A 15,155-nucleotide genomic window follows, 5' to 3' on the forward strand; every position below is an offset into this window, starting at 1 on the left:
AGCTTATTCATCTGGTACAAAGCAGCCTGAGATGCACCTCAATTATTATCCCTACGCCCCCAATTCCTGCATCAACCCTCCAGACACTGCACCAAGCCAATGCATCCTAAGGGACAGGAAGCAGCAGGAGATCAGGGGGAGGGACTCCTTAATTGTTTCCTGTCCATTGGGAGGCAGGGAATCACTTTGGTCAATTGAAATTGAATTTATTTTTTAACTAAGTCTACTGTAAAAAAACACTAAAATAGTCAATCAGTTAAATCTTAATGAACAAAAGAAAAAAAAATCTGTAAAGCATGAAAAATCAAATCCTTTATTTTGCATAGGTTTGTTTCCATTGTAAATTTTTGCATAGTAGGATAGAAGAGCAATGCGGTAGACTGTACGATTTTTAACAAGATCACCGACTTGTTATTAATAAGGACCTTTCACCTCCTCCACCATTTCTAATTTTTTTTGTGTAGTTTCAGCTTCAGAGGAGCCCTGCTTAGGGCCCGTTCCCATCTGCGTTCTGACGAATAAATAACGGATAAATAACGGATCTGCAATGGACTTGTAATGGTGTCTGTTAGTAACCTTTTTACATCTTCTGTTAGACCTTCCGTTATTTGAGTGGATAGGTGGGTGAAGATTTTTGAACAAATTTTTCTTCAGAAATAACAGAAGACCAATGAAAGACTCCTTTCCGGTATAATGGATGCTCTTGGTTTGTATTAGTTTGTTCAATTAGTTAGCCATCCACTTTTTCGTATTTAGATTTACGTTACAGAGTTTCAATGTGAAAAAAAAAAAAAAAATTGTCAGAACTCGAAAACTAACTGATACTAATGGAAAGCAAGGGATCCTTTTTAACAGATCTGTTAAACAAATACTTTGCTATTAATGGATCTCTTTAGACATCCCTTTGACTTACAGGAAAGGAAACAGCAAACAGAAGCAGATGGGAATTGGACCTTACCGAACGGTAAAGAGCTTATTACGTTTCTAAATGTTCTATGCTCCTTTCTGAATCACAGCCTTTACCCCTTCTGTATCACTGCATGTATAAGCACACATTAAAACAAATACACAAATTATATAAAGAATAATAATCCAGCAATTATCTTGGAATTTGTTTAAAGGAAATCTACCACCAGGATGAAGGATTATAAACCAAGCACACTGACCTACTGGTGTGTGCTTCCCCCCCCCCTTCAGGATCTGCTCTTCTTTTAGCTTCTTATGCCATTTTTTAAAATAAGGATTTACAAATTATGCAAATAAGCCAGAGGGGCTCTGTGCTTCATATCTTAATTGAGCCTGAAGCCCCTCAGGTTTATTTGCATACATTCTAAAGCAAGGGCATAAGTATATAAAAAAGGAGCAGATGCTGCCAGAGGGTGCACACACCGGCATGTAAACCCCAAGGGTTTATTGGGGATAAGCGATCGTCCAGGTCAGATAAAGAATGTTAGTGTTAAAGAGTCAGGGGTATTGTCTATGCTCCACATCTGGTCTCCAGGATACGTTGGGCAGAAGACATAAAACCCACTTGTTTGTGCATACAGTAGCAGCATATTAACAGAATGCATACATGCTTTTACCAAAAATAATATAGCTAAAATATAGCAAAATAGAGGTCTTCAGGACATACATTTACAATAATTTTTTGACTTAAAGGGGTTTTTCCCATCTAGACTAATTATGACATATCCACAGCATATGTCATAAATATGAAGAGATGATTGATATGGGTCCCAGCTCTGCGACAGCACTTATCTCGGGAACAAGGGTCCGCAGACCTACTTTCCACAGCTGGCCTGAATGGAGAGACTCGGCCACACACTCCATTTAACTCTATGGGAACAAGAAAATAGCTGAGACTATATGCTTGGCGCTCTCATAGAGTTTTCTGAGATAGTTGCAAGTCTCAGAGTTAGGATCTGCCTCTATCATATATTTCTGACATATCTTGTGCACATTCTGTCTAAAAGGGAATCAATGCATGTCAAAATTGTTTTCGATTCCTAAATTTTATAAAAAATTCAGTTATCAAGAATAAAATAAGTAAACTGCTATATTATAAAATAAGAAATTTAAGAATCCCCTACAATAACCTGAGATAAATTGTGTTTAAAATTGGAAAACCGATGCGTCATGTATTCTATTTCTTCTTGATCAAGTCCATGAGGTCCTCATCCAGACCCTGGGTTTTGAGTTTGTCTAGGCTGTAGTATCTATGCACAATCTTATCTTCAGTGACCACCACCACACGGAGCCCATGTTGGTCTTCTCCAAGCTGGCACCCGATAGCGGAGGTCACAACCATCTCTAGATCTTTGTACGTTCCTCCAGCGTTCCTATGGTAGTGTCCTGAGAAAACCGCTTTTACTCCTGCAAGAGATAAAAAGGACAAGTTAATGGTATCATCACAGAATTGGTAAAAATATTTGGCTAGGAAAGCAACATGTTAACGGTTTCCAAAAAACAGTATGTCTCAATATAATTTGGAGGTCTAATCCATTTTCAATCAATCACAAATGTACTCTGTGGATACATCGGGGAGTATAAGGTGCTGATAACCCTGATGGTAACCCTGATGATGTGCAATAGACCATTAGTAGAGACGAACTATGGTTTATACTAAAGACTTCGATCCAATCCAGAATTAAAAGCAAAGTTAATGATGGGTAGTTGTCTCAAAGAAAGAGGGACGTGAACCCAAAGTAATAGCGCTGCAAGGACCTTGGTCAGATGTCTGGAAATCACTAGTAGCGCAACATATAGGTTTAAGCAGATCAAAAAAATAAATTTTCATAGATTGATAGAATACAAATACATGAAGTAAATATACCCAAACTCTCAATCACTGTGGGAACAGACTTCAGAGCCGCAGAATTCAGAGAAGATCTTTTTCCTGCCCAAGTTTGCAGCTCGGGCGGACTTTATTGCAGTCAATGGCTGCAAACAACGGACTATGGATCTTTTCTTTCCGTGACAACCATAAAAATAAACATGTATCCTTACATTCTCAATGAAGCAAACCTAGTACACCCTAGCTTCACTGCTAATATGCTGTAGGTATAGCGTGTGCAATGATGCAGGGGTGCACATGTCAGCTTCACTGAAGTTTCTTGCACCCAGCTCTAGTAAAATTGTGTTTTTTTTAAATAAAGAGGCCTTTAGTATCATGATTATGCTGCTGGGGGAAAAGCCGGCCACCTGTGGCTGTCACAGATTGCAATCTGTGCAACCGCTCCGGCTGGGTCTTCCTATTACAGCTTCCAAATTTATCGGAGCCGTCCTCCCTTACAGCCGAACACCTACACAGGGCAGGAAGTGATGCATACTGTCACTTCCTGCTCTGTTTTGCAGCAAGAGTGCACAGGAAGGAATCATGTCGGCCGGATATGCACACGTTACTCAGTGAGCCGAAGACCTCAGAGAAGAACTATCACAGGGAGCAACATGGAGGCGAGTAAGTATTTCTTTTTCCCTGTCCTCTGCTACAACCAACAATGAAAATGGGCATTATAAAAGAAGAGGGCAACCAGAAGAGGGGTTCTAAGAGAAATTTTATTAAGTGCCCCTTTTGTTACCCTGGCTCTTGACTCATTCATTAATGCCCCTTTTTTCACCCCTTCTCTTAGTAAGTGCCCATTTTCCTGCCCCTTCTCTTAGCGTCCAAGAAAAGGGGCACTTAATAAGAAAAGGGTGACAAAAGAGGCACGTAATAAAAGTAGGGGAAAAAAATATGTAGAAAGCATTGTAAAAAAGATTTTAAAAAGAAAGAACTTACTAAGAAACGGGCAAAAATGGGGCACAAGCAAAAAAGGCGTTTCTTAATAATAACGGATTAACCACTAGCCACTGATAACCTTTTTAGTCTTTGGCGATTTCAACATTTTGTTCCCCTCCTTCAAAAATCCATATTTTTCCATGTACAGAGCTGTATGGAGGCTTGTTTTCTGTGTAACAAATTGTCCTAGTCCTATTGACGGTATTTATATTTATATACCATGCTGTGTATTGGAAAGTGGTAAAGAAATTCTAAATGTGGTGAATTTGATCGTGTCTCTACAGTTTGCCATATGTGCTCTAAATGACCCCGCTCCTTTATTCTCTGGGTTGGTACCATCAAAGGTATACAAAATTTATATAGGTTTTATTCATTTTTAATAGATTTTTAAAAAAATTACATTTTTACATAGATGTTTGGATCTATATATAGTGTGTAATTTTCGTGGGACGTGACATTTTTTTTTACCTTTTCAGACTATTGATCACTTTTTTTATTTAACACTTTTATCAGTTGCAAAATAGCAAAAAAGTGCGGTTAATTTGTTCGCTATTTTCCGTTACCGGTTTTACCACTGGGAATAATTGTTTTTATATTGGGGATAATAGGCGGGGGGCCCTGTTCCAAATTTTGTCCCGGGGTCCAGTGGACTCTAGTTATGCCACTGAGCACCAATGTCGGATAAAAATAGTGGAAGGTTCACAAGGAGAGGAGGAGGAAGGGAGGGAGGGAGATGGAGAAGGAGAGAGAAGGAGAAGGAGAAGAAGAGAGAAGGAGAGAGAAGGAAAAGGAGAAGAAGAAGAAGACTGCAGCACAGCTCAAAGTTAGATGAACAATTTGATGTCTTTATTCAACCATCATCGGATGTTTCGACTGCCAAAGCAGCCTTTATCACGTATGGAAGCAATAAGATGTATTAGGGACACTAAACCACAGGTCCATCAGTATTGTGAGTTCAGCAATTCTAGCTTCAGTCCAGTAAATCCCGCATGCGCATGGATTGAGTTTGTCCTAACTAACTTGCTTGCGGGATACATGAATCCCATGAAATGGGTTTAATCTTAAAAAAAAGGTTGTGGCTTATGTTGTACATGTCTCGAGTATGACTCCGCCAACCAATAGGTAGTTAGACAAGACAGTCCTAAACAAGGACAATTTTCCAATCCTGCAGCAGACCATTTGATAAATCTGGCTTAGTCTATCTTTGCACTGTATTCTGTTAAGACAATTTTATGTCCCCGATTTTGTTCCCTAAAATCCCACAGTTTTTTTAGCAACCAACCAGGGAACTGCTGCTCTCCATCACGCCAAACAATTCGTCTTTCTCATAAAGCCGGTAAATGAGTAACAAACGTCACAGATTTGTTTATTTTCCTGAAATGGTCCTCGGTTGTGAAACCCTCGGTGTGAAACAATCAGGAAAATCCAGATCTGATTGGATCCAAAGCCATTCCTCTGTCAGCTGAATGTGATGCACTGCTTTCATTTGCTGATCAAGTTTCCTTTATTCTGTACAAGCCATGAATATCCACCTAGGGTACCAGTTACATCTATAATTCAGTGCATTAAACTTCAAAAGTTTTTTCTCCTGGCAGAGCTGGAGCCTTCCAACAAAGTAATTGAATAAAAAAAAAAAAAAATCAAAAGTCTTCGTAAAACTTTTTCATGTTGCCGGAATTAAAGAAGAAATTGAGACAGGCGAGGTGATGGCCACAATATATAGAAAGCGCGAAGCTGGCATTAGTATTCTGACAGCACCTGCCAGGCTACAGAGAGGAAGACTGTGTACTCATAGGTTACAGTATGTAATTATAATTATGACACCCTTCACAAATATGAAATATTTATGACAAATATCTGTATAGAAGGTGGAAAGTGTCATAGTTACTGACGTACATTCATAGGATGTTTCAAATAATATTTCACAGAAAAGCGTCTTTATTGAACTAAACGGAGATCTGGTATCGGATATCTGATATTGCTGCTCAGATTATCTGTAACTACTGTATGGAGGATTCCCTCAGTTCTATAGTTCCATAGGAATAGGGTTATAGGGATGTCCAGCTCTAGGACCGGCACCTGCAGTTGAAACCAGAAGTTTACATACACTAGAAGATACTAAGAAGATGCATATGACTATCTGACATGAAATTAGAATAAACCTTTTCCATTTTTGTTTAAATTAGGATTAACAAAATTATTTATATTTGCTAAATTTTAGAGAGAGATTTTAAGGCGTTTTTATGCTTTTCTGTAGAGTCAAACGATTACATACAATAAGATAACTGTGATAAATGTGGCCAGGGGGAGGCCTTATTCTACTCAAGTTTCCCACTTTCCCCCAGCCTCAGCCTAATTGGCCTAATTGAGCTAGATTGTTTGGGATCAATGCGATCCAGGGATTCAATGATCCAATGATACCAGAACCATGACCCTACGACTTCCCTTTGAGAAGCTATGGCTTCTCTAAGGCTTTGGTTGTTATACCAGGTAGGAGGGACCCATGATCCCTCCTTTGGGGTAGGCAGAGGTGTGACTCCACCTGATATAATCAGACTCCTCTGAATCCCCATTGTCTTTTGTCTGGGAACCATTTTAACATCAAGAACAGAGAAGGATCTTAAGGTGTGGACTATCAGGTTCTATTAGGCCATACACAAGGTCATGAACTTACTGAACTGCTGTTACTTGTAGTGCTACCTTGCATTTTGTACTCTGTGTGTCTGTATATATATCTACTGTATATATTGTTTTGTGCAGTGTGCCCTTAAGGCAATTAAATATAAAATCTAATCTGTGTTGCTCTTTTATCTCGATCCACAAATCCCCACATCAGAGTCTCACCCTATATAATCTTGTTACGGACCGGGCTTATATTAAAGAAGAACTGGTGGCAGCTCAGGGTTGATAAGATTCTGTCTCACTGAGGCCAGTGAAAGGGGTCTTATAGCCATTCAGGGCTGTGATTTATTGTTGTGCCCTATACGGAAGTTGTGTGGACAATTTTAAATCACTTCCTGCGCCTCTCAGTGCATAATCGTGACGCAGAGACTGAGTCGGGGACAGGCAGGAGGTCAGGAAAGGCAACATGGGATCAGAGTCGGGGACGTAGCAGAAGATCAGTACAGGCAGCACAGGAGCGAAGTCAGGAAGGGAATCGAGGTCACAACGGGAAATCACTATAAATGCACAGGACAAAGGGAACAAGATCTTTCTAAGGCACGAGGTACAAAGATCCAGCAGGGCATGAGTTAAGAGGCTGGCTATTTATTAGATTGCCAGGTGCCAAGCGCCAATTAGCGGCACACTAGCCCTTTAAATCTCGAGAACCCGGCGCATGCGTGCCCTAGGAGGTGGGAGACAGCGTTAGATCGCAGACAGGTAAGTGAGCCTGCCGCACAGCTGAGGGGGCACAGGGCTGAGGGGAAGGTCGCAGGAGCACCCGCGACACGTATCAACCCAAGATTAAAATCAAAACACCTCATGAAGATGCTGGATGAGGCTGGTAAGAGTGTGTCATTATCCACAGTGAAACAAGTCATGTATTAACATGGGCTGAAAGGCTACTCTGGCAGGAAGAAGCCATTACTCCAAAATAAACAAAATCTTTGCAAATGCACAGAAACAAAGACCATAATATTTGAAGACATGTCATGTGGTCTAACGAAACTAAAATTGATCAGTTTAGCCATAGTATCCATCATTATGTTTGGGGGAAAAAGGTAGGAGCTTGCAAGCCAGAGAACACTATCCTTACTGTGATACATGGGACAGCATCATGTTGTGGAGGGACTGGTGCACTTCACAAACTAGATGCATCATAAGGAAAGAACATTCTGTGGTATTACTGGAGGAACATCTCCAGACATTAGCCAGGAAGTTTAAGCTTGGACGCAAATAGGCCTTCCAAATGGACAATGACCTGAAGACACTGCTGTTTACAAAGTGGCCTAAGCATCTCTAACAAACCCCTCAAATATGTTCTACACAGAGTTGAATTCTACAAGTCTGTCCGTTTCCATGTCCTGTAACACAAACCCTGTCTGTAGAAATTGACCTAATAAACCACTACAAGCATATGGTCATGCAACTTAACATCTTTCCGTTGAAGTTTCTATCATGACGCCTTGAGGTGGCAACATCCAGAATATTTTGAAGTGACATGTAAATTTGTTGTATAAAGTCACGGCATTTAGCACTTAAGTCAAGCTCTCCATGCCTCAGAATGCCCCCTCTTCTTGGGTGTTCTGATGTGAGGAGAGCTGGACTTCAGTGCTAAACTCTCTGACTCCATGACTTTATACAACCCATTTACAGCTGGTTTTCTGGATGCTGCCATCACACTGGGCTATGAAAAAAGCATAATCCGGTCTGAAGTGCCACAAACTACATGGGCATGTGAACCGTCAGTGTGAAAAACAGATAATTAATCAGAGTGCATTATTTTGCACTTTTCCATCAAGTGAATTGTATGTAGAAATATGCAGCTCTCAAACCTTTTATTTGTTGCGTTCTGTTTGTTGTATTATACGCAGTATGAAGCCTTCTCCATACATTGTCTACTTCCTATTCTGCAAGGCGCCTTTCTATTTACATGGAGGGGTCTCTGGTGTGTAGAAATACAGATAATACATAATACCGTCCCCACCAGCGGAAAATCAATTTGTGGATAAATCTTTCAGTAATGATTTCTTTAACCGCTGTTGCAGGCAACACACATCATTGAACTGCAATGCATCACCACTCTGCAAGCACCATATTCATTGTGAGAGTTTCATACAAGCAGAACAACAATCCTTCCTTGTTAAATATTCATTTTTCGATCTGTATTTATACATGCCCTTACGCGCACAGTATATGTGTGTTTACTGTATATATAGATATGTAATCTGGGATTGTGATATGATATGCATGGCTAAAGTCTTCCCTCTTAATGGATTCAGGTACATGACAGAACATTATAAGCGCAGAGTCTTGGACTGCAAAGGATTATTGGCAAACAAAGTAGGACTTTCCTAAAATTTCTATAAAAATTGAGAGATCGAATGTAATACTGTCATAATTCTGCTCATAATATATTAATGAGGGGATGCTGCAGCTGGACATTTCATTAATGAGGGGATGCTGCAGCAGGACATTTCATGAGGGGATGCTGCAGCTGGACATTTCATGAGGGGATGCTGCAGCTGGACATTTCATGAGGGGATGCTGCAGCTGGACATTTCATGAGGGGATGCTGCAGCTGGACATTTCATTAATGAGGGGATGCTGCAGCTGGACATTTCATTAATGAGGGGATGCTGCAGCTGGACATTTCATTAATGAGGGGATACTGCAGCTGGACATTTCATTAATGAGGGGATACTGCAGCTGGACATTTCATTAATGAGGGGATACTGCAGCTGGACATTTCATTAATAAGGGGATGCTGCAGTCGGACATTTCATTAATGAGGGGATGCTGCTGATGGATATTTTATTAGTGAGGGGAAGCTGCAGCTATATATTTTATTAATGAGGGGAGGCTGCTGAACATTTCATTAATTAGGGGTGGCTTCTGGAAATTTCATTTGTGAAATTACAGTAATTATAATTTTATTGGTATCTATTTTTATTATTTTAATGTACCAGTAGCGGCTGCATTTCACCCCCCTTGCTTACACTTGTTTATAACGAGTCCCAATATTTTGTGGCAAAATTAGGTGCCTTTGCTTTTTTTGCAGGTCGGTTTATACTCCAGTATCTATGTACTATGTTATGCCTTTCTTACATAACACTAAAACGTGTCTTGATGCAAAAAAAAAAAAAAAAAATAGCCTGGTCATTAACATGGGGAACAGTTGTAGAGATTAAATGGTTATTGACCTCAAATGCTTATATATACAAACATTGTTTTCGGCTGTGTGCTAGCATTTGTTTCCACGGCCCGCATCCCTAAGTATCTCGGCTCCCCAAGTCGCAAAACATAGGGCAATCTTTATGCACCTAACAGGCACAGGTCTCCAACAAGATACCAGCGTTCAGGTTTTTGTGGCCTGACATTGAGGAGAGGCTCTCCTCTTCCCTTCTCTCTCCCCAGGTTTGTGGCTCGCAAGGTCTTAATCTGCACAATTGCTGATGACACACGGCCTACAAACAGACTGTCGGTCCATAGTCTGCAGCACGTTTGTGTGAATGTAGTGTCATGAGAGAGAAGCAATTACTACAGTGACAGTGATAAAAGTACAGGCACATCCATATATACATATAGCAATATGCTGCAGACAGAGCCTATAGGGGTGCCCTTACACAGCATAGCCCTACTTCTTGAGCAATGTATGAATCGCCAGGCCACATTTCTACTTTATAAGCAGCCCCTGAGTTTTTTATTATTTCATGTAAGTAATAAGAAATAAGCAAATTCCACATGTGCCCAGGCGGTGCCATGTACACGCGCTATAAAACGCATTCTTTATGTGACCTCTGATCGGCACCGCGTCTACATGGGCCAGTAGTTAAGAATTAACATTACAACGCTACTTCCTAATCACTGGTCTGAGCAAAGACGACAGTATAAGGGGGCGGCCACAAGCAATTTTGTCATCTGCAAGGCTCCTAAAGGAAACGATAGCGAGTGCAGGTGCAGCCCGATATTTAGAGGTAATTTATGAGGGGGAGGGGGGTGTGTAATTGTTGGGCAACATCTGTACTTCCTATTGCTTCAAATAGAACCAGGCGCATCCTGGTAAATTAGCGCAACCGGATGCGGATAAAATGTCCAATGTCATTTTCACTTGAATTTGCTGGAGCTGCAGTACAGGACAAAAACACAAGCAGATGTGGTGTAAGGAAAAGAGGAGCATTCGATGTACATTGAATAAGCACTGCAGACCCTTCCCATACACCCGCTGATCACACACTGTTATGGCGGATACTAAGGATGGGCCATCAATTGTCACTCAACTGCATCGGCCATTTACATGGACCGAAGGAAGTGACATAAGAGGCGAGTAATTGTATCTCCCCTGTGTTCAGGTTCGGGGACCCGAAGGGATACGTGTGCGCTTCAACGGAAGAGACTTATATCCAGGTAGTATGAATGAATACATTTATTTGAGTATAGACACTACGCGTTTCAACAACGAACTGGCATCTTCATCAAGTCAACAATACTACAAAAATAATAAAACAGTACGGAAAATACAATTCGTATGGAACAATTATGACCGGAGAGGTTAGTATATGCCTGTATATATGACTTACACTAACCTCTCCAGTCATAATTGTTCAATACTAATTGTATTTTTTGTATTGTTCTATGGTTTTCCTAGTATTGTTTGACCTGATGAAGATGCCAGCTAGGCGTCGAAAGCCGTCTGTCTATACTCAAATAAATTTATGGCTATAAGTCTCTACCTGGAAGCATCGGTATTCCCTGTATTTGCATTCAGGTTTATGGATGGTGGGTGTAGATCCCGCTTCCATAGTGCAATGTGCTGCAGACAATCCAGCACTATGCTAAAATACCCAACGGTAAAATATCCTTCTTTTTTGCTTTTCCACCTGAATGCATGTTACAGCATTGAATAATCAGAGGAATCCATCACATCATGTACTTCATATACATTATACATCATTGCTGAACACCCTCCCAAATTCAATTACTTGTCTACCAGATATCAAGCGACTGAAACTTTGCAGTTTTATTAAAAAAAGAAAAAAAAAAACGTACAAAGCTTAATGAATTGCTTCATCAATCTGCTAGTAAATACTTATAAAAGCCGTATCTTGATCAACTCCCTTGATGTTCATAATGACGAGAAAATATCTTCATGGATTGCTGCATTTTTCATTAGATGGATTATGAATCTGTATTCAGATCTGGTGGAGCCTGCAAGAAGCAAACAGCTCAGCCAAGTAAAGTGACAGAACTGTATACAGGGCTATGCACCCAGATCCTCCGCTCTATACAGTACGTCTGTCCTCTGTAATTCATAGTAACAGTGAGCCGGAGAACATCAAAGGAGCCTAGAGATACAAAATGTTTAGCACCTTAGCAGGACCAGGAGCGGGGATATCCTTAGTAGCCGCCTTGTCCTGTTCCTGAGCTACAGCATAGAAATACAAAAGGGTCACTCATAAAAAGGAGACTTCTGAATGTGGCCCCCTTTCCCACTTCAAAATATACATATTACACTCATATATACATACACAATTCTATACATATATATATATATATATATATATATATACACACTGTAGATATAAAGCATACATTACTTCACACATACACACATTTATACACTAGTACACTGATGACGCGCACCTCAGCTGCCGCAGTGCGTCATGACGCGCACCTCAGCTGCCGCAGTGCGTCATGACGCGCACCTCAGCTGCCGCAGTGCATCAGAACGCACACCTCAGCTGCCGCAGTGCATCAGAACGCACACCTCAGCTGCCGCAGTGCATCAGAACGCACACCTCAGCTGCCGCAGTGCATCAGAACGCACACCTCAGCTGCCGCAGTGCATCAGAACGCACACCTCAGCTGCCGCACTGCATCAGAACGCACACCTCAGCTGCCGCACTGCATCAGAACGCACACCTCAGCTGCCGCACTGCATCAGAACGCACACCTCAGCTGCCGCACTGCATCAGAACGCACACCTCAGCTGCCGCACTGCATCAGAACGCACACCTCAGCTGCCGCACTGCATCAGAACGCACACCTCAGCTGCCGCACTGCATCAGAACGCACACCTCAGCTGCCGCACTGCATCAGAACGCACACCTCAGCTGCCGCACTGCATCAGAACGCACACCTCAGCTGCCGCACTGCATCAGAACGCACACCTCAGCTGCCGCACTGCATCAGAACGCACACCTCAGCTGCCGCACTGCATCAGAACGCACACCTCAGCTGCCGCACTGCATCAGAACGCACACCTCAGCTGCCGCACTGCATCAGAACGCACACCTCAGCTGCCGCACTGCATCAGAACGCACACCTCAGCTGCCGCACTGCATCAGAACGCACACCTCAGCTGCCGCACTGCATCAGAACGCACACCTCAGCTGCCGCACTGCATCAGAACGCACACCTCAGCTGCCGCACTGCATCAGAACGCACACCTCAGCTGCCGCACTGCATCAGAACGCACACCTCAGCTGCCGCACTGCATCAGAACGCACACCTCAGCTGCCGCACTGCATCAGAACGCACACCTCAGCTGCCGCACTGCATCAGAACGCACACCTCAGCTGCCGCACTGCATCAGAACGCACACCTCAGCTGCCGCACTGCATCAGAACGCACACCTCAGCTGCCGCACTGCATCAGAACGCACACCTCAGCTGCCGCACTGCATCAGAACGCACACCTCAGCTGCCGCACTGCATCAGAACGCACACCTCAGCTGCCGCACTGCATCAGAACGCACACCTCAGCTGCCGCACTGCATCAGAACGCACACCTCAGCTGCCGCACTACATCATAGCGCACACCTCAGCTGCTGCACTACATCATAGCGCACACCTCAGCTGCTGCACTACATCATAATCACACCACGCAATCCCAGATCCCAGTGTTTGCTGCAAGGGATCGGTGCCAACCACTGTGGTCCCCATGAAGACTACACCCAGAGGATCCCACAAATACTTCTGATTAGAGGAGACGATCAGTATTAATTTCTATTTAATATTATTTATCATAAAGACGCTATTTTCTGTTCAATTAACTTGAAAGTTAAATGTACCTCAAATATGAGAAATGTGTTTCATTACTGAGCAGCAGATGCAGTTTCTGCAGTCGGCCTTTTATCTAGGCTAATGATGAATGCCATCACATTAGTAAAGCAGTAGGCTAAGGGGAAAAAAGCGGCTTTTTATTGTGAGGTAGCGCCAACAGATTTTAAATGTTTTTTTTTTTTTTTTAGCTAACAAAAATAGATATTTTATCTTTGCATCATTAGTCTGATTAAGGAGAGCGGGATAACGCTCAGAACACAAGTGGTACTAATCATATCAAGCTCCATTTACAGACAGCCGCTCCGGCACCGCAAGGCCAGAAAAGGTGGAGATTGCATCGGTAAATCTGATTGACTCAAAATTGGAAATTCAAAGAAGACGAAGCGATTTCATCACCGCGCATTTTACGTCGAGAATTGTGAGTTTCATTGCTTAATTGTGGTGGATTAAGAGGCAGTAGATCTCAACAGATGGGGAACAATCACAACAAACTGTGGCTACGGCCCAATTCTAGGAAACACATCTGCATACAAGAACAATACACACGACGGCTAGCTAAACCTTTGTGACAACATACCCAACGCAAAAACTCAACTACCGTTTTGTGTATGCAGCTCCTATGAAGTTGAAGTCACAGGTACAACAAGTCCCAAGTGCCTTCTTTAAATAATTGTAAGAACTTGTTCTCAATTTGAATGGGTTGGCCTCCATTACATAACTTTACCAGAGTACAAGTAGAAGACATTAATAGGGTCACCCACATAGTACTTACCCTGGTAAAGACTCTGCAAAGCCACCGGGACCAGTGGGTCCTGTGTCCTTCGGCTTCTAGCAGAAATGGGGGTGTTCCCGTCATTACGGTACACCCCCCCCCCGTCCTGTTGCAGTGGCTGGAGGGGCATGCCAAGGTCGGTAATGTCTGCACGCCCCCCTATGTCTGCCGGAAGGCAATAGGACATGGGACATCCCCAGTCCGACTTAGTAGAAACTCTACAAGGGTAAGTAGTATATAGGTAACCCTACTAGGGTCTTGCACTTAGCCTGGTAAAGTTTTGTAATAGTAGCCAACCCCTTTAATTAAGAAGTCTTAAGAATTTGGTTAATCTTTTACAACAGTGTAATCAACAATATTATAAGACACTTGCTATCAATAACACTTTGTTTAGAAGACGGAGTGATGATCTGGATCTAGACAAGGCCATTTCATGGAGGTTTTGGTGACGTTACTCTTCCTCTTTTTTTTTTTTTTACTCCACTCCTAGTTTGGACATCAAAAACTTCATCGGATACGCGAATACGTGTATACGTGAAGCCAGCTCAGGCCTCATGCACATGTTCAGATATTTGGGCCCTGTGCCAGAAGCAAATGTAGAAACTACATTATGGTTCTCTCCCATGGTTGCCCATCCTTCTGCAATACCACATTGAGCAAAGTGAATAGCAGATTTGGGGATAGGTGGGAAGATGAGAAGAGTACAAGTAAGAGGAGAAGGAAGCATTTTTCTCTGTTGAGATATATTACAACGTTTTTTGTACTCACTTGTACTATAGATGTATGTAAAGTTTGATAAAAAGTTAAAGACTCTTAATTAATAGAAAAAGTCCTGTAAAAGCTTCCTTATTCCTACTCCCCCCCCCTTATACACTTTATA

General features: G+C 42.2%; 1 protein-coding gene across 1 annotated transcript in view; it reads right to left on the reverse strand.

Annotated features, from left to right (window-relative positions):
- Positions 1–290: 290 nt before the first annotated feature.
- The window catches only part of CPPED1 (calcineurin like phosphoesterase domain containing 1), a 55,416-nt gene continuing 40,551 nt past the window's right edge, over positions 291–15,155 (reverse strand). The window contains exon 4 of the mRNA XM_072120681.1: positions 291–2,373. Within this exon, the coding sequence (XP_071976782.1) occupies positions 2,144–2,373 (230 nt within the window). The 3' untranslated portion in view covers positions 291–2,143. The remainder of the gene's footprint in view (positions 2,374–15,155) is intronic.

Source organism: Engystomops pustulosus, chromosome 8 (genome assembly GCF_040894005.1).
Source record: "Engystomops pustulosus chromosome 8, aEngPut4.maternal, whole genome shotgun sequence".
Taxonomy (NCBI): Eukaryota; Metazoa; Chordata; class Amphibia; order Anura; family Leptodactylidae; genus Engystomops; species Engystomops pustulosus.